We start from the raw sequence: 27,715 nt of genomic DNA on the forward strand, positions 1-27,715 counted from the left end.
CATTTTACATTTATTGATAGTTATTTCATCAAAATCATCCTGTTAGATATTGCCCTAATATTAATCTCCGAATACTCCCATCTTACAACAACTTGTCTGTTTCTAGTTTGTCTCTGTTTCTCTTTCTCTCTCCTCCAAATTAATATCCCTAATCCATTTCTTTACAAGTCATCCTCGCTATCTAAATCTACTAAGCCACCTAAGCTTCCTTCTTTCCCCTCTCCTCATAACAAAATGCATGTGCCCCTGAGTTCCTGATTTGAAGGAAGAACTGCTTCTCTATTGTTTTCTTTCCCAGGAGAAGCATAATGAATGCTTGTTATTGTTCTGCTATTAATTCTCAGTGACACCCCTTCACTGGGGTATCATTTTGTCCTTTGGTTAAAGACATCTTTATTGTTTAGGGATTTTCACATGTGCCCTATTACTTCATTCTGATCATGCCAGGAACTGCCTGAGCTGCCCTTCCCTCCATCTACCCCAGCCATCTTAAAACCTGCCAGTGATTTCCCATTGATGTTAGGGTGAAAAACCTCAATCCTTAAGCTGCCCTAAGGCTTTATGTGATTTGGCCCTGACTTCCCTCTCTAGCTATGTAACCTGTATTCCCTCATTCCCTCTGTCAGCTTCCATTCCAGATGCATCAGTCTTCTTTTAGCTCTTTTAAGAAAGCCCAGATCCCTTCATTGGTTAGTGCCTGATTATTTTTGAGAATACAGCCAGGACATCTCTCCAAGCCTTCATTGACGCTTCATTCTACATCAGCTCCTTGCTTACAAGAATTCATAGAATGATGTTTGATTCCTTCATAGTGCTTACTTCCATTTGAAATTACACAGTATTTAGTACTTTTATGGGGTTAATATCTCACACCCCCACAATACCAAAAGCTTCTGGAGAGCAGGGACCACATGATTTTTGCTGACCATTGGGCTTCCAGTGTCTTGCATAAGAGCCTGAGTGGGTACTCAGGGTGTATTCTTTAAAGTCACAAATAAATCAATGTTAACTTGATCCCCATGGATCTTCTTACTATTTAAAATAAAGCAATGCATGGACAATAATTTCTAAAAAATAAAATAAGATCTGATTTGAAACTTTGCAAAGGTAATCTTATCACATTTTTATGGAGATTAGTATTTTCTACATTATATTTATTATTAATAGTATGTTTATCTTAGTTTCATACAACGTACTGACAGAATATATTAGTTAATTTCTAATATTTTAATTCATTTTTATCTGTTTATTTTATCCAGGCACCATTTTTAAATAGCTGAAACAAAGGAGGAAAGTGAAAAATAATGTGATATACTCATACTTCTATAGCTGTATCTAAATAGAACAACCTTATTGCTGTGTGCAATGCTAGGAACTCGGGATCACCAAATAAGTTTGCATTTCTTCAAACTAAAATTCTCTGAATATTTGTTTGAAAAGTATTATTAGAAGACAAGTTGAGTTCTGTTTGAAAAGGAGCATAAAAGGTGGATAGCTATTAGCAGTAGTCCAGCGTGTACATTGATCACACAGCAAAACAAAACAAAACAAAACAAAAAATCTCTAAAGCAAATAAACAAAAAACATCAGCAATTAATCTCCCCGTTGGAAGACAGTTTAGCAAGCACCTGTTAGTTCAGCATGCTTCTTGGCAGTCTTAATACAGATCCTCAAAGGCATTTCTTATACAGAGTCACACAGCTCACTTAGGAAAAGACTTCTGATAACTCATAGTCAGGGTAACCATGGGGTAGCAAATCAGAGAGGAAATCTTTTCATCTTTGTTCAAAACCAAGGACAACAAAGCTAGCAAACTTTGATGTTCATTTAAGCACCTTCTCTTCTGGAGTCTAACAGAATTATATCGATTTTACTAAGACATACCAGGTATGGCCGAACCAACAGAGAGGCCAACACCACCGTCAGATAATTTTCCATCAATATAGACTTTCCAGGCTCCATTGGCACTGGTCCAAGTGATTCCAATATGATGCCAACTGCCGTCATTCACTGCGGGACAGTCTGTTATCTTTTCCTTGCCATTCACATAAAGAACCCAGCTGTAGAGAGAAAGATTCCAGGGAATACAGTCATTAGTCATATGTTGCAATCCTTCCTGTGGGATATGTTACTATTTTTCTTCTTCTTCTTCTTCTTTTTCTTTGTATTTTTTTTGTGTGTGTGTGTGGGTAAAGTGCTTTGTGTAAACCCATTACTCTTTTTTTCTCCATTTGGTCACATTTCATAGAAACAGATTTGATTTACTAATTACACTTTGCTGTAGCTCACTGAAAATTGGTTTGTGTTCCTTACACACTGAGGGGTAAGAAAAAGTCTTAGGATGAGCCAAAAGAGAAGTTGCTCCCATTTGAAACAATTCACCAAATGGCTGTTTTGGAGAGAATGAGTCAAGAACAAAAGTGAAAGCTGTGTAAATGTCAAGACTGACCTCCGCCCTCTAGAATGTAAGTTTCCTAAGACCAAGAACAAACTTCAGATGCCTCATAGAAAGTAAGTCTGTCTCATGGTTGTCTCATGGTTGTATGATCTGAATATTTGTCTTCTCAAAATTCATATGTTGAAACACAATCACCAATGTGATTAGTAGGTGGGGTCTTTGGGAGGTAATTAGGGCATGAAGGTGAGCCCTCATTTAGAGGCTTGAAATAGACCACTTGGCCCTTTACCCTGTGAGGACATAGCAAGAAGGGGCCATCTATGAAACAGAAAGTGTGCCCCAGCAGACACCAAATCTGCTGGCACCTTGATCTTGGATGTCTCAGCCTCTAGAATTTTGAGAAATATATTTGTTGTTTATAAGCCATTTACTCTATGCTCTTCTGTTATAGCAGCCTGAACAGACTGAGACAGTTGCCAAAGCAGTCAGATGGCAGACAAAGTTTAAGTTTGTTGATCCAAAGAAAAGAATACTTGAAACTAAACAAGGATCGTCAACCAAAAGAGGTTTCCAACAACCATGTCACCTAGGGAATTAAAGATAATAAGCAGTATAAACTGGAAAAAATCTTGAAAAGCAAACAGAAAAAAAAAGAAATGATTAGGGAAAGTTAATAAGGAAGATAAACATTTACTGAATACTTCTCCCAGCATCTTCTCAGCTCCTATTCAAAGATGTTTATGAAAAAATAATATTTTTATAATATTAATTGTTTCCTTTCTGCCTTTTCCCATTTTTTTCTTATTCAAGGAGGCAACAGGCTCTCTATTTATATATATATATATTGCCTCAAGAGAGAGTTTTTGCAAACTTCTTGAATTCTTTTCCTGAAAGCTCAAGTCTTCTAAGAAGAATAGTTTTGGAGGATGGGGAGATTTCCACCAGAATACTGAGATTCCTTTGGATTGATGAAAGGAAAGAGAGCTCAGTGGGCTTCTGACACCTGCAACCTGCTCATTAGTCAGCCAACAATTTTGGTGGATTAGAGAGGAAAAGGCCTTATGGTGCATCACAGAATCTATTCAGATCAAAGGTACAAACTTGAAGCCTTGCCAAGTATTTGACATGTGATAAAAAGCAGTGGTCTTGATAGGAGCACAGAGGCCAAGTTAATGGACAGCTGAGTGATAAGTACTGTGGACAGTTGACCAATGATGGAAGTCCTGCCCAAATCTGTGGCTCTTCAGCAAATCTCTGGGTATAACTGAGGTTGGCTCTTCTGACAGCCTAGAGGGATGGGGCCCTGGAGTTGGCATTAATAGATCCTAAAGAAATAATGCACTGTCATATTGCACACTGAGCTTGCAGACTGATTTATACTCAATATACACGTCTCCTATGGGTCAATAATGTCACTAAAATAACCTTTGGAGATCCTGCTAAAAAGAAAGAGCATGAGTCTTAGAGTCAGAGTTTGAGACTTCGCTCTGCCACTTCCAGGCTATGAGATTTTGGGCAAATCATTTAGACTTTCGGTAAATCGTTTAGACTTTCTGCAACTTTGTTTCACTATCTGTGAAATGTGCACTAGCTCCTCAGGTCATTGTGAAGATGGAATGAAGTAACACATATGAAAATACTCCGTAAACACAATACTTAGTAAAACACAATACATGTAGGAAGTATTATCACTAAAACTTTTCCTTCTTACAGAACTTGTCCACATGCTCTATTTGATTATTGTGACTCTGCTGTTCTGTTGTGGCACCTGACACCCCCACTCCCCCATTCCCCACCCTCAGTGTCAGTTCTAACTTGGTGCCAAGATATAGTCCTAAGCACAGCCTTCCTGATATTCTGCTTACCCATTATAATCAGTCAGGAGGAAGGTATTATCACTGCCATTTTCCAGTGCATAGGAGATCGGTGTTCCATAGTTGGTGGTGTCAGAGGATTTCATCCAGAACGTGCAGGTCACAGCACGGAGAGATGGAAGCACACCATCTAGCATGACGTAACCATAGATGCCATAAACTTCAAAATCCAGGTTAAAACCCGTAGACGGTTCTGCAATGAGTAAGAAAAGTATGTAGACCAAGGCATTTCCAATTGTTCAGAGTAAACAGTAGGTAAGCAGTACTATTGTCAAAGAAGCTCATTTCACTGAATGCCATTATCTGAGAAGCAGTTTCACAATTAAATACAAATTATTTACCGAATACATGGAACATTCTTTTACATAAAATAATCAGCGAGTATATAAGATAGGAAAAGCATTCAATGGTGAAAAGAAGGAGAGAAATAGGGAGTAGTTGGGAAGGAGTGGTGGAATTGAAATGTTATTGGAGCTGGAGATACTAAAGCATGTCTGTATGCTAATGAGAATGACTCAGTAGAAAGGAAGTAATTGCTGTCATAGGAGAGGAGGAGGAGTGGATGCAAGGGCAACATCTTGCCCCCATTCAGGGCTCTATTCCTTATTTCATGAATAATTCAGTTTTGCCCCAAACCTGCAAAGTCCACTCAATGTAGCAAAAGTCCTACAGCTAAAAGTTTCTAATCTTCCGAGAAAACAGTTGAGCATTGATCTATTGATTGTCAAACATGTCTGTGACTCTCACCTCCTAAGTCAAGTGGCTTATCAAAGTGTCCTTTCTAAACATGCAGAATGTGAAGACATCTGCTAAATGCAGTTTGCTTTATTTCCCCCTTAGCTTCAATTTTCTCATCTGTGCTATTGAGGATCACAGTACCTAGTTTATTGGATGCTTGTGAAGATTAAATAAATGCAAAGTACTTAGCACTGTTTTTGGCATGTAGGCAGTGCTTGCTTCAGGGAAAATTGATATTGCTATTATATTATTATTTTTACTATTGCTGTTAATAACACTGAGTTGATATATACCTGTTTCACACCTGCTGCCTGAAAATCCCGGCTGACATTTACAACTGTATGAGTTTAATTCATCTACACAGGTGGCCTGATTTCTACATGGGTTAGACTGACATTCATCGATGTTCAATTCACAGTGTGACCCTGTGAAGCCTGCTGCACACTGGCATCTGAAAGAAAACAAAATACTGTAACATTAGAACAGTTGCAGAAAGGCACTAGAGGAAGTCTCCCATTTATGATAACTTTGTCTCAAAAGACTTTGAAAATTGAAATGGTGAAACCTATTTTCCACATCAAAACAGTGATTTAATGGTTAGTGATTTTTTCTAGTTCATCAGATTCAACCTAGGAAAGACAACATGTAGTAGAAATGTTATAGTAGCAAAAACAGAAAGTAGTTCTGGTCCAGGTGAAATATTATTCACACACTGTGGTTTCTTGTCTCACAGAAGTTCTTAGAAAAAGATGAAAAGTTCATTGCTGTTCTAAATGCTTTCATATAGTTAGCCAATTTTTATAACAATGAGGTAATACTAGTATTATTCCCATTTAACAGATAAGTTAAACTGTGACTCAAAGAGGTTAAATAATTTGTCCAAGTCCTATTGTTACTAAGTGGTGGAGTAGGATTTTGAATTTTATGGCATGTCAGTATGCTGTACAGTCTCTGTGGTATGCAAGAAACTGTTTAAACTCATCAGAATGGAAAATATATCTGATAATGCCAAATATTGACAAGAGAGTCGTGAAATAGGAAGTCTCACACAGTGAGAGAACTATAATTTGCAATGAGAGAAATTGAGAGTTTATATTCCCAGAGCCCTGTAGATTTATTTCTCTTTATCTACTCTAGGAGACTATTGCACAAAGTGCACAGGGACCCCTGCAACAAACGTTCAAGGCAGCATCATTCTAAATGTCTATGGAAACGAGAATGGGAAAATAAATGATGGCATAGTCATGTAATGGAATACTAAGCAGCATTTAGAATGAATAAACCAGAGCCAAATGTATCCACATTGATAATACTTGAAAACATAAAGTTGAGTGAAGAAAAAAATGAACTGCAAAAGGATATGTATATGAATACTTAACTGCACATATAATGGTAACATTCATTGAGTGTCGGGCAAGTGGGAGCGGGGAAGAGGGGATGGGTATAGTCACACCTAAGGGGTGCGGTGGGCACCATCTAGGGGGTGGACACACTTGGAGCTCTGACTTGGGTGGGGCAAAGGCAATATATGTAACCTAAACATTTGTACCCCTGTAATAATGCTGAAATAAAAAAAATTTAAAAAGGATATGTATAGTATAATACCACTTATGTAACTATACTATACTATGTACTGTTTACAGAATCACATATGTAGTAAAATATAAAACCCAAACAAGAAAGACATATACAAACTTCAGGACAGTGGTTACCACTGGGGAAGAAGAGGCACGTGTATATGTGTGTGTGTGCTCACGTGCACATGCATGTTGGAGGGAATCTAATCCTACTTTTAAAACTTATTTCTTTAAAACAAAAGATGTAAATAAAATACAGCAAAATACTAAGGTCTGATAATCACAGTGATGAATGTCTGAGTTTTATTATTATTTGTAATTTTCTGTATTACTAAAACATTTTGTAATTAAAAAGGACCAATAAATGCTAGTTATTATTTTACTAGCACATTCATATGGAGACCTTTCAGATATTGACCTAACAGTGACTAATATGAATAAATAGTGTTTGGTGGGTTTAAAAGGAAATCTCAGTTTGATTTGGGGGATCATTACTAGGTCTTTACATTTAAAGGCAAATCTATTTTCGCTAGAATTTCACCTTTATCCTCCCATGTTCAATATCATTACAATACTACTATATCCTCATCTATGAAACAGGTTTATATTCCTTCTGAATTAGGGGAGTTCACCTTCACCTTTCCTCTAGTTAGGATTTAGACCAATTTGGTATTCATCAATTGTTTTGAACCCTGGGGAGAATTTGGAATTCTTGTCGTTCATCTGGAAATTTCTCATTGGCTATGGTTAGGTGATATAATATATGTCAGAAAATGTAAAGCACCTATGAGAAGAAAATGCTACAGCGATAAGACCTCATTTCCATAGTGAGAGTAAAAGTCTCATTGGCTGATATGCCTTCCTGTTTCTTCTGGGTCGTGCCTTAGCTGTGTTGTGGGAGGTTGGTGACGTAAGGGGGCTGAACCAGAAGGGGACTGGGAAATGTGGCAACTGGGGTAGACTTCTTTCCTTTTAACTCTTGTAAACTCATAGAACCAGCAGCTTCTTAAGGACAATAAAGTTTCCTAAGATTCTGCGAGCAAGAGAAACCTGTCTTCTGTACTGCAGAGGGACTGCTTTCTGGACTTCCCGGCAAGGAGCAGGGGATAGGGCAGGGCAGTCTTCACAATGACAGGACAGGGTTGGTTTTCAAACTGTATTCTACTGGCACCCTATGAGCTGCCTCAGGAAGACATAGTCTTTCTTCCCCTCAAACACTATTTTCAGTCACAAAAGCTTAGCTTTTATTATTTATTTCTTTATTTTTTTTATACTCATGTTAGACTTCTTAACTTAAGGGTTACTAACCTGAAAAAAAATGTTTGAAAACCATGGACGTAGAATATACATAGGCACTATGATGGTATGATTGTACATACCATTTTGATTTTCCCCAGTGTGAAAACTTCAGCTAAAATAGAAAATATTTTAAAAGATGGTTTTTGTCGACTGTATTTGTTTCTGTGTAATTATATTTCCTTTCATGTTTTATGACTTTCTAAGTATAGAATGCTGTTTCCCAAGTCATCAGAGTCATTGGGATGCTTAAACCATAACAAGTTGCCTATTTTAAAATTATAGGCTCTACTCCGGGCTTAGTGCAGCGGGACCTCAAGTGGTGGGGAGATTCTATCGTAGCCTATCCGTGGGCCAGTGTTAGAGAACGGCTGACTTGAGATGGAAGTTATACTCCACAAAGGTTGCAGAATGGCTGAAGAGTTTAGAAAATAAGCATTGTGAAAAGAACCAGACTCAACCTTTTACCTGAAGCTATTGGCACCATCTCTACAAGTAGCTCCATTTTTGCATGGCTGACTGAGACACTCATCCACGTTTTTTTCACACCGGGTACCCAAAAATCCAGGTGGGCATTTGCACAAGAACCCCCCAACTTGGTCTTCACAGACTGCATTGTTTAAGCATGGACTTGACTGGCACTCATTGACTTCTGCTTCACAGTGCAGGCCTAGGGAGGGATGAGAAAGAGAAAGACCCCACATGATTAACTCTTTGAGAATACTGTGATCAAAGTGTTGCATTCTTGCAGGATACTACTTCTAAAGAATCACCATGGAAGCTGCAGAGTCACTGGCCCATCAAACTGGTTTGAGATCCATTCCGTAATGAGCTATGGCTTTTGTAAGTCATTTTAGGACTCTTGTGTTTTTGATAATCTACTCTTTTTCTTATTTTTTTCAGACACCAACCTTACTAATGGTCATCTAATTGAGATAATGTGAAAAATAAGGCTCATTCAAAATTTTCCTCCATTTCTTTGACCTTGCCTCTTTCCTTCACTGGCCATGTTCTTTCTTGGAGTTCCTCTTTATCAGTTAAATATATTTAAAAATCATATTAGTTTGCATCCATTCGTGATATGATCTTACATGATTTGTCTCCAGTTCCTTCCTTAAAGTTTGTCTTAGTACGCGTGCGCAAGCGCGCACACACACACACACACACACACACACACACACACTGCACATACTATTTTTTTCTGAACTGTTTGAGAATAAATTGAAGACCTGAGCTCTTATATCTCAAACACCTCAGCATATACTTCCTCAAAAATGAGGACTTTCTCTTATATAATCATAATATGGTCATAAAAAATCTGAAAATAACATTAATATATATTAGGAAATGTACTAATGAGTGGTGCTTTACAAGATTTTAAGACAATGTAGAAAGAATGGAAACATCTTACCTATATACCCTTTCACACATGTGCAGTGGTAGCCAGCCAAACCATCAACACAGGTGCCTTTATTTAAACAAGGACTGGAGCTACACTCATTTATATTTTCTTCACACAGTTGACCTGAAACAAATCATAGAATCTTTGAGCTGGAGGAAACCTGAAAGGACTTTAAGACCAATGGTTTTCAAGCAAGTTGTTCAGGTATAAGAATAGAGCAATTAGAAATTATGGCTAACATGCTTGTGAACAATTATGCTTTTTGCAGAATACATTGAAATAAAATGTTTTCTTTCATTCTGCAAACCACAAAAATTTTCTAGCAAGAAACTTAACATGCGTGCAATGGAAAATGAAACCATGAATATCCAACCATATTGTTTTAGTTAAAAAGATAAGTGTGATTTTGTTTAAAAATTTTTCTCATGTTATTTGTTTGCAAGTTGTTCACTCTTTGTTTATTCCTTGTATAATTAAGAGGTGACAGGGCCGGGCGCGGTGGCTCACGCCTGTAATCCTAGCACTCTGGGAGGCCGAGGCGGGCGGATTGCTCAAGGTCAGGAGTTCAAACCCAGCCTGAGCGAGACCCCGTCTCTACTATAAAAATAGAAAGAAATCAATTGGCCAACTAATATATATATATATATAAAATTAGCCGGGCATGGTGGCTCGTGCCTGTAGTCCCAGCAACTCGGGAGGCTGAGGCAGTAGGATTGCTTGAGCCCAGGAGTTTGAGGTTGCTGTGAGCTAGGCTGATGCCATGGCACTCACTCTAGCCTAGGCAAGAAAGCGAGACTCTGTCTCAAAAAAAAAAAAAATAAAAAAAAAAAAAAAGAGGTGACAGTTACTAAGTTGGCAAAAATTTATGGGAGAAATATATATATATATATATATATATATATATATATATATATATATATATTTTTTTTTTTTTTTTTTTGAGACAGAGTCTCGCTTTGTTGTCCAGGCTAGAGTGAGTGCCGTGGCGTCAGCCTAGCTCACAGCAACCTCAAACTCCTGGGCTCGAGTGATCCTTCTGCCTCAGCCTCCCGGGTAGCTGGGACTACAGGCATGCGCCACCATGCCCGGCTAATTTTTTTATATATATATATCAGTTGGCCAATTAATTTCTTTCGATTTATAGTAGAGACGGGGTCTCGCTCTTGCTCAGGCTGGTTTTGAACTCCTGACCTTGAGCAATCCGCCCGCCTCGGCCTCCCAAGAGCTAGGATTACAGGCGTGAGCCACAGCGCCCGGCCAAGGGAGAAATATATTGAATAAAGAAAATAACTTATTTTGCTATGCAAATTGGGAAAACACAGCTAAATTTCTGTGCAGTTGCCCCATGTTCTGTGTGAACATAATTTGAGAATCACTGATGTAATTCAAATCCTTTATTTTACACACCTAGAAACTGAGATTCAGAGAGGTCTGTGACATTATCAAAGATAAGCACAGAAATGAGCCTAGAATCATAGATCTTCAAATATGTACAAAAACTCTTTGGATTGGAGAGTTTAGGATGCCTAAATTTATAACTCATGGAGTTATCTAAGATGTATCTAATAATTTGCGTACCTTTACAACATGAAAATATGTGCTAAAAGAAAATTTCAGCAATAAAAGTCAGTTTCTGCAAATAGTAAATCTAACATAATACCTGCACTTTCATACAGAGCAAATGAGGATGTTTTGTTTTTTATAGTAAATCTACACAATACACTTAATGTCTAGCAAGTATCGCAATACATTTAATGTCTAGTAAATACATAATTTTTAATTTAGAAGTTTGGATCTATTTTTCTCATAGTACGTGTCTGCTGTTCAGGTCACAGGTTTCTACTAGGATTCAACTTTGGGGTCATTAATGGGACATTTGAAATTTTAGATAAAGAAAGAAATATATGGTAGAGTTGTATCATTTTCATCCTGTATGTGGAAATGCAATCATATGCATGTATAAACTCAATGTATTTTTGTGCTACCACTGTTGCACAGATTCCAAATAGAGAAAATAAAAGAATTAGTTCAAATGATTACTACTATAAATTATGATGTTAAACATTTTTATTTCTTTATGAAAATTGATTTTAGATTATAAAGTTATTAGAAGCTGATTCCTTTGAAATGGTTACACTGAACTTATTAAATTATAGGAAATGGTATACTCATATGTATCATTAATAGAATATATATTCAGATACAGTTTTAGGATATAATAGTTTTATGAGTTTGGTACAGTGCTGGATGACACAGATGATCTTAGTACTCCCCATAACAATATCATAAGATTACTATTTATAAAATAGTAAAACGTATTCTATTTTACAATAATATATTATCAATATTGTAATGATTATAATGTGATTGAACAAGGGAATTGAGAAGATCCATGTTTTGAATTATTTTTTTGTGTGTGTGAAAGGGTATTAGATGCTGAAACTCTCTGACTTAAATAAGATATACACCTAAACATACGTATTCATTTAAGTTTAAAAGAGAGGCATAGTGGCCCATAACAATTTCAAGGATACAAGTGCCTAACATCCACAGTTATTAATAGTAATAATCTTACACACACACACACACACACATGGCCATAGAAATAAGCACATCCACACTTCATAAATTTAGTACAATACTAGTAAAAAGCTTGAAAAGAACCTAATATTTTGTCTGGCAACGTACCAGCCTTTACACATTTCCTCTCATTTCCTGGCCTCTGTGTTTACATGTGAAGAAACAGGTTCAGAGAAGTTCAATGGCTTGTCCAAGGTGACACGGCTAGCTGGCAAAGATGGGACCAGGTCTACCTGAGGTTTTATAAACCTCAAGCAATTTCATACTGCCAAATTCATATCTTATTCTTTTTATATAATATATAATAATAATGAATATAATACTTTACAATGAAAATAATGAAATAATGAAAATACTTTACATTAATATGTAATATTAATGTAAATGAATATACATTCATTGTATATTCAATGAAATAATGAAAATAATGAAATAATGAATGAAAATAATCTTTATAATGCATACAAACATTATAACATTTGCAGATACACCTCTTCAGTATATTTATAATACCCTATAAATGTACTCTAATGATACACTCCAAATTTACCTTAGCAATAACATCTTAATAATTCCAAAGTTTACATTGTAAAAGTAAGAAGCTTTCCCCTTACCTGTGTAACCCAATGGGCACTCACAAAAGAATTCCCCAACTCGGTCTTTACAAATTCCATTATTGAGGCATGGCAGTGAGCTACACTCATCGATGTCTATTTCACATTTTAAGCCTGAAATGCAAACCAAACACTGAAGGACAATCCAAGAAAATGATTAACAGAAACAGAACCATGATCATTTAAAGGTAATTACCTCAATAAGCTGAATTTATAGGGGAGTAGTGGTGAAGAAAAGGGTAAAATTTGTTAAGTCCTACAATCTATTAAATATTTAATGATGGCATTACCTCTTTTTAAACAGATTTAATGTATCTTTATAAGGATGCATAAAAGACAGCAAAAGATCCAAAATTAGAAGTGGGGTGAGGGGACCTGGAAGCATAAAATGGAACCAGAAATTACGTTAATTCCAAAGTTAAAAATGTGATGTCATATATGCTTGGTATCAAGGTCACCTGGCTGAGGGGTGGAGGTGGGGGTAAATCCTGCCAGATCTCAACTCATATGCCAGGTGTCCCAGTGGGCTGCATCTTCCCATAGTGTGCACCCAGGCTTTCCATGGGCTACTCTGCTGGAAGCCCATATTCGCCCTCTGTTCTAGGGGCCTGCACCACTAGCATCAGCATTATTTGGGAACATAATAGAAATGCAAATTCTCAGGCCTGTACCCCACATCTACTGAATTGGAAATTCTGGGGCTGGGGTTTAGCAATCTGTGTTTTAGCAAGCCTTCCAGATGATTCTGATGCACACTAATGTTTGAGACCCACTGTCCTATATTATATCCTCTCTCAACCACCACTCATTTATAGAACCTGAAACAAGATCCATTATTTCTTATGGAATGTCAGGACAAAAATTTTTATTAAAATTCACACACATAACACACAGCAGCTACAATAAATGGAATGGCAATATTCTTGATAGTACTTAACCATATTTTATTTTCTAATTTTCCTTTTGTTTATTTTGTGGTGAATTTCCTTACTTAAGTACCATTTTTCTCATTAAAAACTTTCAAATTCATTTTTAAAAAATTTAAAAAATAGAAGAGAACAGAGAATTATTATAAATTAATTATAATTTTAAGGTATAGTTCATTTCCCCTCAAAAATTATGTTTTTAACTCAACTGGGATGCAAACCAAACAAACTTTAAGGAAACATAGTTTTTACATAATTCCTACATAATCCAAATCCAAAGCATATTGTTTTTCCTAGCATAGCATCCAGAAAGAGAGAAACAAAGCAACAAATCATAGCTAGTCTCATGAACTTCCATTACTGTGCAGCAAATGAGAGAAACTGGGAGTTTTTCTCATAAAGATTTTTATGCTGGACAATCTGTTCTATTTTGAGTGCCATGCATTTAATTTGTGATAGACTGAAACCTTGGACATAGCCCCTGGAACTATATTCCAATTTGAATTGTGAATTATGATGGGGGTTTTTCATAAAGAAGATGATTCTTTATTCTTCCTCCAAAATGTACAAAGAAAATGTCATTTGTGAGGTATGCATCCTTTTTTTAAATCTATTGGTTTATCTTGTTAAACCAAATTGTGGTGCATTTGTGTGGTCTCATGTATCTTACAGGATAATTTCATGTACTAAAGTTTGATACTGCAAATCACAATGATTTCATATAAAAAATATTAAAATTTTCATTCCTCTATGTTACCTGTATATCCAGGTAGACAGAGACAAACATAACCACGCCCAAGTTGTTGGCAGGTTCCACCATTGTGGCAAGGGTTTAAGAAGCATTCATGGAAAACCTACCAGAACAGAAGCAAAAAAGAAATCTATCAAAGACAAAGCACTCTATTCATTAAAAAGCTAACCTGACTAGAGAGTCAGAAAGTTTTCAACATTAGATAGCTGATTCCTGTGTCCAGGTATGTTCACTCAAGCTAGCTAGATTGTGGACTGAATAACTTTGGCGCTTGCCATATATGGGTACAAACAGTATATTAATATATCATTCTTTTTAAATCTTGATAGATTTAGATGGTACAAGTGTTTTTTGTTATATGGATGAATTGTATAATGCTGAAGTCAGAGCTTTCAGTGTACCTCACACCAGAATGATGTACATTGTACCTGACAGGTAGATTTTTATCCCTCACCTCCCCACCTTCATAGTTTTCAGTGTCCATTATACCACTTTATGACCATATATATATATATATATATATACCTCATTTAGCTCCCACTTATTAATAAGAACATGTGGTATTTGTATTCTTGAGTGATGTTCTGGTAAACCAAAGCAGTGTTTCTAAATGTCGGTTGCACATTGGAGCCTATTTCAGATGTTTTAAAAATATACTAAGGACGGGCCCCCAACACAGACCAGCTAAATCACAATCTCTGGAAGTGAAACCTTTACATTATTATTATTTTTTATTTTAGTGTATTATGGGAATACAAATGTTAAGGTTGTATATATTGCCTATCCCTCCTCCCCCCTCGAGTAAGAGCTTCAAGCATGTCCATCCCCAAAACGTTGCACATCTTATTCATTATTATTTTTTAAAGTTAGTCAGAGGATTCTGTTATGCCTCCAGGTTTGAGAATCACTACTTTAGGGATTCCCACAAATTTCTATGTCCATTAGGCTCAGTTTCAAACATGACTTATAAAGTCCTAACAAATCATTACATTTGGATGAAGCTATAGGAAGTTGAAATAAAAAAAAAACACAATTTCATTATCCTTAAAAATACTAAATGCCAAGGAATTCATGACATCGGGCAAGATGAACTCAGAATAATAGCTCAAGCTTACCAAAATAATCAGACTTAACAACAAGTCTTAAAAAAAAATGAAAAGCAATTGGTTTAGTTATGTTAATGAGTTATGTTTCTTAATGTTTTAAACTCATACCTTATTCCAAGAAATTATTATTTTTTTATTGGCAAAGAAATGTAAATAATTCTCATGAAACTTCAGTAACTCTTCCTGCAAATCAGAAAAGGCATTTGGCTAAACTGAATTCTCTTACTCACATGATGGGTTGGTTCTACTTGTGGTAAGTGTTAATTATTAGTGAATCAAAAGGCTCCCACATCTACTCATTCTTGTTGCCAGACATTGCTGGGAAAAACTCCCAGTTCTGGTACTTACAAAATCTAATGTTGCATTTTTGCAAAATTCTTAATAGGATTCACAAGTAAACACAACTACTCATTTATAATATTCATGAGTCTTGACTACTTAAAGTTTCAATCCTGATAGTTTTCCTCTGTGTGACCTGTAAAATGACTAAGTTTTTTTCCAAGCATTCTACTGGAGAAAATTTTATACAAAACCGACTTACCTGACTGCTGACTTCATACTTAGTTTTGATATGTCCAGGAGAGGCCAGGGGAACTATACTTTCCTCTGCTGCTGAGAAAGTGGAACTAAAACCTAATAAATTAATAGAAAAATATGTCAAGGGGTGGTAGATATTGCCAATATGTAGACTATACCTAAATATTATAGTCAAGATTCTGGCTGTCAGAGCAGATAAAGCCACATATATTTTGTTTCAGTAATATTTAAAATTAAGAGAACATAAAGATGGATGGCACATGCCATTAAATCCTCGACTCTTAGAAAAGAAATTTGGAAATTTTCAAGTTCAGTGTTTTCAAAACAAGACTCTTTGAGTCATTGCCATTAAAAAGATCTCAAAAGGACAATTTAACAAGTCCAGTTACCCAAATCCACTGAAAATAGTAATATTAAGAACTAAAGCTACCACAGTGACAAGCAAAAGTAAGTCTCCAATATGTGACCACATATGAAATGAAGTATCATCTTACTTGAACAATCTGTGATGGATCTGGCACCAGTGAAAGTCGTAGTTCCATAAAAGGGACAAGCCAGGCAGAAGGACTTCCCCGAATCAGGCTGATAATAGTCTTTAGGACATGGATAACAGGGCATTAACCCAGAACGTGAGAATTCCCCTACTGGACAAGGTACTGCAAAGGTACAAACAAATTATTTGTGCATATAAAGTCACACACCCTACATTTAACAGAAGTGCTTTAACCTTTGGTTGTAAGGAAACTATTGTATTACTTACACAATCCCTTCCATATATTTAATATTCATACCATCTTGGCACCCAGGTAAATGTTTTGTTGGGTTTCCCCTGCCTTTACTATCACACACCAACTTAATAAAGATTAGAATTTGCTGTATAATAATTATATTCTGATTTTTCCATTTAACATTATAGTATAAGCATTTCCCAAATCATTCCCCAGATCACTATTAATGCAGATTTTAATAAATGAAAAATATTTTGTCCCATTGACAGACTATAATTGATCTAACATTGTCTCCACTATTGGATATTCAGGTTGTTTTGATTTGCTTGCTATTATAAATGATGCTGAAATAAAATTCTCCATATAAATCTTTGTATATAGGTCTGATTATTTCCTTGGGATAACAGTTGAATCTGAATAGTTGAATTTGAGTAGTTGAAGAGTTAAGTCTAAAGATATGAAAAAAATGAAAGTCATGGATATATAATGCCAAAATAAAAAAAAATTAAAAAAAAAAGAGAAAAAAAAAGAAAAAAAAAGGTAGTTCCAATTTACACTTCCATTAGAAGTATATGAAATCACTTTTCTTGCTACTTGCTCTTCAGTATTGAGAATAATTACTTAATTTTTTTTCAAGGTAAAATGGAATTTTGGTTAAATTTGCATTTTGATAATAAATGAAGTTGCCTTAAAAATACTTATTAGAAATGTTCTTTTGTCTGTGTAGTTGTCTATTATTTATTGGGGATCTTTTATAATTATTTTATATGTTAAGGATATGAATCCTTTGACATATTCAGAGCAAATATTTTTGCCACTTTGTGTTTTGTCTTAATTTAACTACTTTCATTGAACAAGTAATTAATTTTTATTTATTCTTAAATATAATATACTAATGTAAGGTAGTGAATTTACCTATGTAAATAACTTTCACTTAATCACAGTAGTTTGATAATTAATATATACTTTATTTGTTATTTTCTAAATAATATGAATTATAATTTGATTTTTTGCCTCAATTATTTTTTGGAAGGATGGCTTAAAATGCATAAATGTTTGGAATATGTAATTTATTTGCTTGAGCCTTTATTATTCATTTCCATTTTTATCACTTTATGGTCAGAAAATTTATACTACATAGTCAATTACTGCTTTTTGAATTTTATCGATATTTTCTTTTTGCTTCAATGTCTCTAAAAATAACTAAAAACAATAAATACCTCACATTAAAACATTATCATAGTAGAATGAAAAGCATAACATGCATTATTAATTCAATCTAATCAATTATATACTATAAGTTCTCTCTGTCCTTGTTGATTGCCTACATGATCTTTGAAAATCCAAGGAAGTTATTAAAATCTTCCATGAAAATTTTATTTCTACAATTTCCCCTCAGGAGACAGTTTTGTTTCATGCGTTTTAGTGATGTTATTTGATGACAAAGCTTTATCATGACTAGTTTATATTTTTTGTGAATTTTGTAATAAAAAATAAATGTTTTCTTCCTCATTTGATGTTACTTTGGCTTTGAATAAACTTTATCATAAATTCATTTTGCTACCCCTTCTTGTTTACTTTTTGTATTTGTATGTCTTTTGTTTATAACCTTTCAATGTCATTTTGTGTTAGACAGGTATTTTGTAAAGAATATTCAGATGAATATTGTTGTTTAACCAAATCTAAATTTCTTTTGCCAGTAATAGATAGAATAATAAACAAATTAAAAAAGCTTCCAACCTAATAGGAGCTTGAATCTTCCTTGTTAAATTTTGGCTGCATTTGGCAGAGGGCAATGGGGGAGAGCTACTCATGATTTAATCCTTGGGTTGTGGTTTTAGACCATGACCCAAAAGTGAATTCAGGTTGGGTGTGTCCTTTCTTTGTGTGAACTGCCATTATCTGAGTGGGCCCTAAAGCCATTATAAACTGAGAAAACCAGTAAAACTCATAAGACTTGTCTGCACAGTATATCAACATACTTAAAATGTAGGTTTTCAATTCTCAATAATAAAAATGAGTACAACAGAAATAACTGGCAATATGGTTCACAAATTTTAAAATGTCATGAGAAAAGAGAGGGGGAATGTTTCATTTCCAATCTTAGCCAAAGGAACTGATTTCTCAGTCAAAAAAAAAAAATTGAACAAAACCATTCTAAAAAAATCTAATATGCCAAAAATGATATTAAAATAATTAACAGTTCATTGAAATGACCTGGAAAAATTATCTTCTTTGTAATGTTGCCTGACAGCACATACAGACTTGGAGCCAAGTGGATTTTGCCTTTTAAATGGGTTTCTTGACTATAGTTAATAATGTTATATCACATACTGGAAATGTGCTAAGAGAATCTCCATATAGACACACATGAACAGGGGATAACTATGTGAGATGATGGATATATTAATTTGCTTGACTAAAGGAAGCATTTCACTATGTACAAGTAAATCATAATATTATGTACACATTAAATATATTCAATTATAGATAAATAAATAATAAATTTCCTAAGTCAAAGTAAATGTTCAATGACATCCCAAGTCTCCTTTTCACTTTATCCTGGAGGGCCAGGGTAAGAGATGGTGTCATCCTGGTCTACAAATCATCTTTCCTTCTCCCATGGGATCGTATATATAAACAACAAGAATAAATCATTTGTGGAGCTTATTCTTCAGATAAAAATCATTTTTAAAATATGAAAAATTTCAGACTCCTGAGTTTGTAGCTACAAACCCAAGAATATTTAATGACCTAAAAAGTTATAAAAGGTAAAATGTACAGAGAACATATTACTTTAACATTAATGGATATACTTAAATATAATTGATATCTGGATTAATAATATTTGCAGTTCAACCTGCTAATAAAATGAAAAAATTGATATCTTAGCAAAAATAAGATAAACTGTATAACATGCCTATAAAAATAAATCATTACTAAAAGAAAATAAAGGAAAAGACAGAAAGAAGGAAGGAAGGAAAGATAAAAAAGGAAAGAAAAAAAGAATGAGTTGAAAACTAAAAATATATATATATATATATACCTACACACATATATATTTTATGTATATACAAAGGACCATTTTAGAACTAATACATATTGAATAAAGTAAAACGGTGTTTATCCAGCACCATAGGAGAGAGTGTTGAGTTTTGTTATTTTCAATTCTCACTCATGACATGCAGACTGTGGTTAAACTTGTGCTAGGAAGATTAAGAGAAACAGTCCAGAAGTTTAGAAACTTTCTGGGAATCATAACTGCTTAATTACAATAATTTAATATCAGAGAAACCTCAAGGTTTATTTAGAAAGCTAAAAGAAAAAAATTGTCAGATATGAACTTCTTTCACTGTAAAAATTCTAGTTGCTTTTGTGGTTGGAGGAAGGCGAGAGATAATTTTTTACTGCAGACTCTCTTCCAAAATTAGTTTGTATATTGACACAATAATAGAGTCTCTAGCAGATATATTTCAACCATAATGTCAAGCCTTGTTTGACTTTAAATGAAAAAATTCCAAAGCTGGTATTATACAACAGACATGGTTTAGGTCCTACTTAAATTCTCATCTCAACTCTTCAGTGAAACATTAGGTTGATGAACACTACTCGCCTAATTCCTCAGGTCTCACAGACTTTTATCTACCTTAATCCCACTAGACTGATATAATTTAAACAGATGGGATATATACAAACCTATAATTCAGAGTATGTTTTCTCTATTTCCTTTTCTCCCAATGCACTTAGCACATGAGGACTACATCTCCCAAGATGCAATACTGGACACGCCCCTCCCTGTCTCTACACATAAACTTCCCATGCTCTTGTTTTCTAGGAATCTCAATCTCTATTGGATGCAGTTGTTTAAGTATGGCTAGGGTACAATGAGGGCAAGAGGTGTTTGTGTCTCTGTGTAGCTTGAGAGAAGCGGAGAACTAGCAGGTTGGCTTAAAAACATCGCTCATTTAATAAGGGAACAGCTTTTTAATTTTTCAGTTGCTACAGACCTTACGTTTTTAAATGAGTGTGGAGAATGGGAAGAATATACAATTTTAAAAAATCACCTTTCAGTCAGACATTCTGTCCCTAATGAGGTAGCAGAGGCCAGTAATTTTTTTATTTTTAATTCAGTTCCGTGGACTTTGCAAAGTACAGTAGTTGAGGTGTTTTTTTTGTTTTTTGAGTTACTGGCAGGAAATTGACCTTAACTGTCAGTCCTAGTTTCATTGTCATTCTAAGTTTTCATTTTTTGTTTTTGTTAACTTCATGAGTATTTTGCCGGAAAACTATACTCAGTAGGAATGTTAGTTAGAAATACTTAAACATTGGAACTCTAATCTTTTTATTTCTATTTAAATCAATGGGTTCTCAATGTGTGGTCCTTGGACCATTAGAATCAACATTACCTGAAAATTAGTTAGAAATTCAAGTTCTCACACCCCTCCCCAGACCTACTGAATTAAAAACTCAGGGGCTGGGGTCCAGCAATCTATGTCTCAACACGCCCGCTGACATTTGAGAAATAAAATTAACGACTCTCAACTTTTCTTCTTAAACTGTAGAATCACCAGGGGAAACTTAAAAGAAAAGCAATGCCCAGGTTCTACCCCAGACAAATAAAATCACAATCTCTGGGAGTGAAGATCGGGCTTCAGAATTTTTAAATACTCTTGTAAAAGTGAAGATGATTCTAATGTGCACCCAGAGTGAATACCCACTTGTGAAAATCTTCAGCTTGTAGGGAATGAAATGTCATTATTCATAGAATATTTTTAGAGTTTTGGGGAGCACTAGACAATCTCATTTTATGAATGAGGAAACTAAGTCCCTAAGTTAGATGAAGCAACATATTTATTACTGTTTGAGGCCTGGGACCAAGTCTTAGACTTTTTTTTTTGTTCCAAATAGCACTAGCCCAGTGTTTTCACTGGAAGCATTTATACTTAAGTATTATTGACTGGCTGAATAAAAAAGAACTCTCCATGAAGAGACAGTTATTTACATTTTTTTGCATATAGTAGACATATGGTTTTGCTGAAAATATTCCACTCCTCCATAAATAGAACCTAGTAAGTTTACAGAAATATCAATGTCTAAGGCTTTGATAACCTCCACAAGCAGAAATGTTCACGGCTCCTCTTTTCACAGTTGAGGTGTTTTCTGGGCATAAGAGGCAGCTCCTGGAACCAAATTCTGGCTGGTAAGTGCCCAGCGGACACGATTCGCAAGTCTCAAGTCCATTGGACGAGTAGGTGCCTTGTTTACAATGAGCTAAAAAGGAAAATGTAATATGGTTAATAATGATAGTAAGCTACACAAAATTAGCACTGCGTGAGATAAGGTTTTCTGCATTTTAATTCAGGACAGAATGAGGGACACAAAGAACTTTTTTTCCTGTTAGCCACGCGCACACATTGTAGAGCCCACATGCTTCTGTACACTACTAAGTTATAGACTTGTTTCCAGTTACTTCCATTATCACCTGTCACAGTGTTTGACACAAGGAACATTGAATGAAGTTAGAAATATACAGCACAGAAAGGCATTATCATTAGAATGAGTTGAACACTGGGAATTTGTTCATGTATAAGTTCTCAACACATATACAGTTTTCCTGAGTGACAGGCAGAAACAAAACCCTAAACTGGGCTAGAGCCTTATGACTACTCTGGCACTATTGTTAATCTAAATAAGAACCAACTCTGTTACCTCTTCTACCTGGAGACACCATTTCATCTGAGGGCTGGTGGGGGTTAGAAAATAAAAGTAGTCTTAGCCTCAGGCCCAGAGAGCTGAAGCAGCTTCCTAAAATTCATAACTAGTTTGTAGTAGAGCAGGAGGTGGGCCAGATTCTTGGCATTGCCCTTTCCTTCTGCCTTTGACCTCCAGATGGCTCATTTTCAGCATTGCTAACATTGTTAGTGCATTTCCAACACCTAGCATTGCCCTGGAGTTTATATTTGTCATTAAGCACCCACACCTGCATTTGCAACAATGGCAAAGAGGCACAATTTTGAAATTCCTTATTTTAGACATGTCTAGTAGTAACTTTAATTATGAAAGAAAATGTTTGCATTAGGAACTGTCATTGAGAGTAATAGTACAAATATTTTGAAAATATTGACTATTTTAGTAGCAAGAATATGTGCATGTGTGACTATTGTTATTCATTTCCAAGTAAATGGAGAATTGAACTCATCATATCACATACTATTTTAACAAAAAAGCAATCCAATAATTGCTAAATGTCATGAAAGTTTTTCCCACTAATTAGTGGAAGATTCAAGAAAAAAAATCCAGGCTAATTGATGAATATGGATTGGTGTTTGACTTAGAAACAACAATGAAATATTTCCAAAAGGAAAGATAAATGGACTTCTTTAAAGTAGAGGAAACATTCAGGTAATGTTTTATATTTAAAAGAAAGAATAAATAAATAAAATTGCTTTCAGTAGTGTTCTCATTTCATCTTACTAACCGTTTATATTTCAGAACTAGGAAGGAGCTGAGAACATCTGATCCCAAAATATGGTACGTTGGTATACTGCAAATTTTAAGCTGAAGGAAATATGAGGAAACTGCAGAAACAGGAAGATTTCTCTGAACTGCTGCCCTTTCCCCCTTTAGCAAGTTATAAAACCTAGAAAAGAATTTTCTGACCTTCCCCTGAAGCAGATCACAAGACTCTCATGTGAGAAGTACCCACGCTATACTCAGAGGAAAGGAAAATGCTTACCTCTGAAGACACAAGGACACAGAGAAGAATCTGAACAAACAGGCCTTGTTAAGTGCCTCTCAGCTTACTGCCAGTAGATCATGCTCTCTTTGTCCAATCATACTTCTCCACAACTATTCACTTCGTTATTAAATTTGGCATAAAAATACACAAGTTTACCTGTTTCTTTGAGTCTCCATTTCTGGAGGCTCCCATGCCACGTAAAACTTACAGTGAATAAATGTATATACTTTTCTCTTGTTAATCGTCTTTTGCTATAGGGGCCTCAGCCATGAACCTAGCAATGGATGAAGAAATCTTTCCCTTGGACTGGAAATAAGATTCAGGTTGCTTCTGGTCAAAACGTGCACTCAGCCTCTACCTTTACATTCAGAGATGCTTCTTGAATGGAGATACTCAGTGTAAGTCCCCGGGGGACAAAGCTTGCACGCAAGTTGCCCTTCTTCATCCTGGTAGGACCCCATCCGGCAGCTTTCACAGACGGAATGCTCCAGAGAAAAATACGTTCCCAAAGGACAATTGACTGTAGAAAAGAACAAACAAGAAACACCGAACTGCTGTAAACCATAGGCATGGAACACACTTGGGCTCTCTTTTCCCTAAGACACGAACATAATGAAGGTACTATTGTTTATGGCTTAAATTTTACTGTCAGAGGTTTACTCACAAGGTAAGCCTTCCAGAAATGTACTTCTAGAAACCAACAATGGTAGATTCTATTTTTTTTATTTTTGAGAAAATGCAGATTCTTATTGACCAAGCTTAGGGCTTATGTGATGGGGGCTTTAAAGTGTGGGTTTACAGTTTTGATAAACCAGGTCATCACCGGAAATACAGTTAACAAAAGAAAAGATGCCAGAAGAAAAGGATAAAATAATGGATATTTAGGTTAATTTGAGACTTTGAGATATTTAAAATGTCTCAGTTATTCCTCTGAATGCTTCTCCTTATGAACCTGACTGCTTGTCCATTGCAGTGTCATTTCTGGGGACAAAATAGGCACAAGTGGTGAAGCCTAAAACAAAGGAGTTAAGCAGAACCTTGTCTCTGCTTGCAGGAATTATTGCCTGCTGAAGGGCAGTCTGAGGCATCTTCAGACCTAAAGGCCATGGGGAAATAGGCCAGTTTTAGAACCTTCTTTTTTTGGAGATTTGGGCCAATATTTGGTAGGTTTGGAATGGCTCAGAAATTCTGAGGCCAAAATGCAACATTAAAACTCACTGAAAAGGCTGCTATCAAAGTTAGTATTCTTATAGGGAGGACGCTGGAAATTAGTGCCTACGTGATTCTGAGATGTTAAAGTGTGTAATAATTACCTTGGTACATATTAGCAATGCAGATTCCAAGACCCCACCCCAAAGTGTCTGCATTATGTCAGTGATGGGGCCTGAGACAAGATACATTTTACAAGCATTTTAAGCGATGTTGACACAGGTGGTCTGAAGACCACACTGAGAAGTGAAAAACACTGGTCCAGGTAATTCCTGATTTGTACTCATCAGGTGGGGAAGAGATGAGAGCAGGCTTAGAACGATGAAAATTTTAACGTGATTTTCCTGGGCTGACTTTGTCACACTATGAAAAACCCAACCAAGCTCTTGGAATAACAATAGGAGCTGTGGAAGAAGGTTTTCCTGATAGGACACAAAAGCCCACATCTACAGAGAGATTAATGAGGACTCATGCCATTCGGTTCGGCTGAGTGGTCAGAGTTCAGTTACAGGAGATTCCATTATGTATAATTTCTACAGGAATCAGGCTGGAATGGATCCAGATCATGGCAGTATAGAATATTAAAAGTTAAGGGGCTGGGGAGAGGCAGAATGAGGAATGATTGCTTAATGGGCATAGGGTCTCCTTTGAAGGTGATGAAAATGTTTTGGAAATAGAGGTGCTGGTAGCACAACATTGTAAATGTACTTAATGCCTTGAATAGTACACTTTAAAATGGTTAATTTTATGTTATGTGAATTTTACCTCAATTTAAAAAAAAAAAGTTAAGACTGGTGTTGGCTGCCTGAGTGGGAATCTTTGCTACACCACTACTGTCTTGATGAGTAAGTATTATTGGGTAAATTTCTAGCCTCTCTAGTTTCAGCTTACTCATCTGTAAAACGTGCCTAATAAGAAAAGTACCTAGGGGGCGGAGCAAGATGGCGGACGAATAACACCGCCAGACAGAGGGTCTCTGCAGAAAAGACCAATTCTAGCAGAAACTAGAGGAAAGAAGCAAGAAGACGAGCATACAGCGGACAAGGGCCGGAAGGAGGGGTACCTGAGACCCCGGGAGACTCCACGGGAGGAGGCTGCGGAGGAGAACTGGAGGCTGAGACCACCGGAGCAGCCCGGAGATCAGCGGCAAGGGTAGGTGGATTTGCCGTTTCCCCTCCCCTGCATTCGGGACTGCTGGTGGGCTCCCCAGCGGGTGGAGAGACCTGCGGACACCAGCCCAGAGACTGCCGCCGCCTGCCAATGGTGAGCCTGTAGCAGACGTGGCACCAGGTTCCCAACTTCCTCCGGGCACCTCCGTGTGCACGGAGAGCCGCGCTGCAGGAGCCATATTGCCTCCTCCCCCCCTCCGCCGACCCTACCCGCGGCTGCCCAGAGAGACAATATAGCCACCAGCCGGAGGCACCTCCAGGGAACGGGACCTTCCCGTTTGGGACCCCACCCGCCCTCCCAGGTGCTGCTGGCACTGTGTTCCCAGGGAAACGGTGCCGACTCAGAGGCTGAGAGACATAGACCCAGCTTGGGCTCCCTGTGGGTGAATTAGGACCGGAAATCCTCTCCCTGGTGGGAATACAGTTTGAACTCTGGGACCCAGAGGTCGGACCTGCAGACCAGATCCCCTGCACCGAGGGCTAGCATTGCCCGGGGCACAGAAGGGTTATACGTGAGCAGCCTACTGAGGGCTGTGTGCCTCCAGGGGCGGATCGGTGCCCTAGAGGACAACCCTCCTCCCAGGAGGAGGCCGTGCACCCAATCCAGGTGGCGTTCCTGTGCAGGGAACCTCCCCGCCGGCACCACAGTCCGGGGAGGCCTAGTGGCTTGTGGTCTGGCCTGCTGGCAGAGGCCCAGGAGTAGCTGCAGAGTTGGGGAGGGTGGAAAGAAGCGAGGCCTGCTGCAGATTGCGGGTCTCAGACAGCCCCACCCCCACATCCAGACTTTCTGGCTGAGCAACACCATTCCAGCCCCGCCCTGACAGCTTCCCCTGGAAGCTGAGGACAGAACTTTGACCCCTGCAAACGGCCTGAGGGCAGGCTTATCCAACCCAGCTCCGCCCAGAACGAGAGCGGATAACAGGACTCAAAATCAACACCATAGCCTGTTCCTCCAAGCAAACGCCACCTACTGACAGGGACGGCATCTTGCACAGCCTTTCCACGGCATCCACTGACTCAATATACAGGGAGTGGTCCAATTTCACCCACAGGCACCACCTAACGCCTCAGAAACTAAACAAGGTGTGTGAATACCCAAACAATAACCTAAGGAAAGAAACAACAACTGATCGACATGGGAAGAAATCAGAGAAAGAACTCAGGAAATATGAAGAACCAAACGGAAAACACACCCCCAAGGAGGAGCACCAGCCCCCTAGAAACGGACACCGACCAAAATCAGGCAACCAATATGACAGAAGAGGAATTTCGTATGTGGATCATAAGAACACTCACCCAGCTGCAACAACAACTCAATAACCAACACCAAGAAAACACAAAAAACCTCCAAGAAATGGAACAAAGGTTCAACAAAGAGATTGACACAGTGAAGAAAACTTTAACCGAAGTCCTGGAGATGAAGAATCAACTCATAGAACTACAAAATACTGTGGAAAGTCTCAAGAACAGGGTAGATCAAGCAGAAGAAAGAATCTCAGAGCTTGAAGATAACACCTTCCAATTAAATAAATTAGTCACAGAAATAGAGCAGAGAAACAAGAGAAAAGACCAAAGCCTACAAGAGCTGTGGGATTATGTGAAAAAACCTAACGTGAGGGTCATAGGTTTAGCCGAAGGGGAGGAAGACAACACTCAAGGGCTGGACAAGCTTTTTGAAGATATAATAGAGGAAAATTTCCCAGGCCTTGCTCAAAATCTCAATATACAAGTTCAAGAAGCCGAGAGGACCCCTGGGAGATTCAATGCAAACAGGAAGACGTCACGTCATGCAGTCATCAGACTGACCAAAGTATCAACTAAAGAGGCCCTTCTAAGAGCTGTAAGACAAAAGAAGCAAGTGACATACAAGGGAAAGCCAATTCGAATAACATCAGACTTCTCTAATGAGACTTTACAAGCAAGGAGAGACTGGGGCCCCATTCTCACTCTTTTGAAACAAAACAATGCCCAGCCTAGAATATTATTCCCTGCAAAACTAAGCTTCGTATATGAAGGAGAAATAAAAACATTCTCAGACAAGCAAAGGCTCAGAGAATTCACCAAGACAAGA

At 37.0% G+C, this 27,715-nt stretch overlaps 2 protein-coding genes across 2 annotated transcripts in view; both read right to left on the bottom strand.

Annotated features, from left to right (window-relative positions):
* The window catches only part of TXN (thioredoxin), a 335,018-nt gene that overhangs the window by 144,302 nt on the left and 163,001 nt on the right, over window positions 1-27,715 (bottom strand). The gene's annotated exons all lie outside the window — the stretch shown is intronic.
* The window catches only part of SVEP1 (sushi, von Willebrand factor type A, EGF and pentraxin domain containing 1), a 172,632-nt gene that overhangs the window by 48,810 nt on the left and 96,107 nt on the right, over window positions 1-27,715 (bottom strand). Inside the window, exons 17-27 of the mRNA XM_012736740.3 lie at window positions 23,625-23,786; window positions 21,637-21,798; window positions 16,294-16,455; window positions 15,804-15,895; window positions 14,163-14,259; window positions 12,480-12,593; window positions 9,295-9,408; window positions 8,352-8,553; window positions 5,304-5,461; window positions 4,264-4,465; window positions 1,885-2,060 (exon numbers count right to left, since the gene is read on the bottom strand). Of these exons, the coding sequence (XP_012592194.2) occupies window positions 1,885-2,060; window positions 4,264-4,465; window positions 5,304-5,461; window positions 8,352-8,553; window positions 9,295-9,408; window positions 12,480-12,593; window positions 14,163-14,259; window positions 15,804-15,895; window positions 16,294-16,455; window positions 21,637-21,798; window positions 23,625-23,786 (1,641 nt within the window). The remainder of the gene's footprint in view (window positions 1-1,884; window positions 2,061-4,263; window positions 4,466-5,303; window positions 5,462-8,351; window positions 8,554-9,294; window positions 9,409-12,479; window positions 12,594-14,162; window positions 14,260-15,803; window positions 15,896-16,293; window positions 16,456-21,636; window positions 21,799-23,624; window positions 23,787-27,715) is intronic.

The sequence above is a fragment of the Microcebus murinus genome, chromosome 12 (assembly GCF_040939455.1).
Source record: "Microcebus murinus isolate Inina chromosome 12, M.murinus_Inina_mat1.0, whole genome shotgun sequence".
Lineage (NCBI taxonomy): Eukaryota > Metazoa > Chordata > Mammalia > Primates > Cheirogaleidae > Microcebus > Microcebus murinus.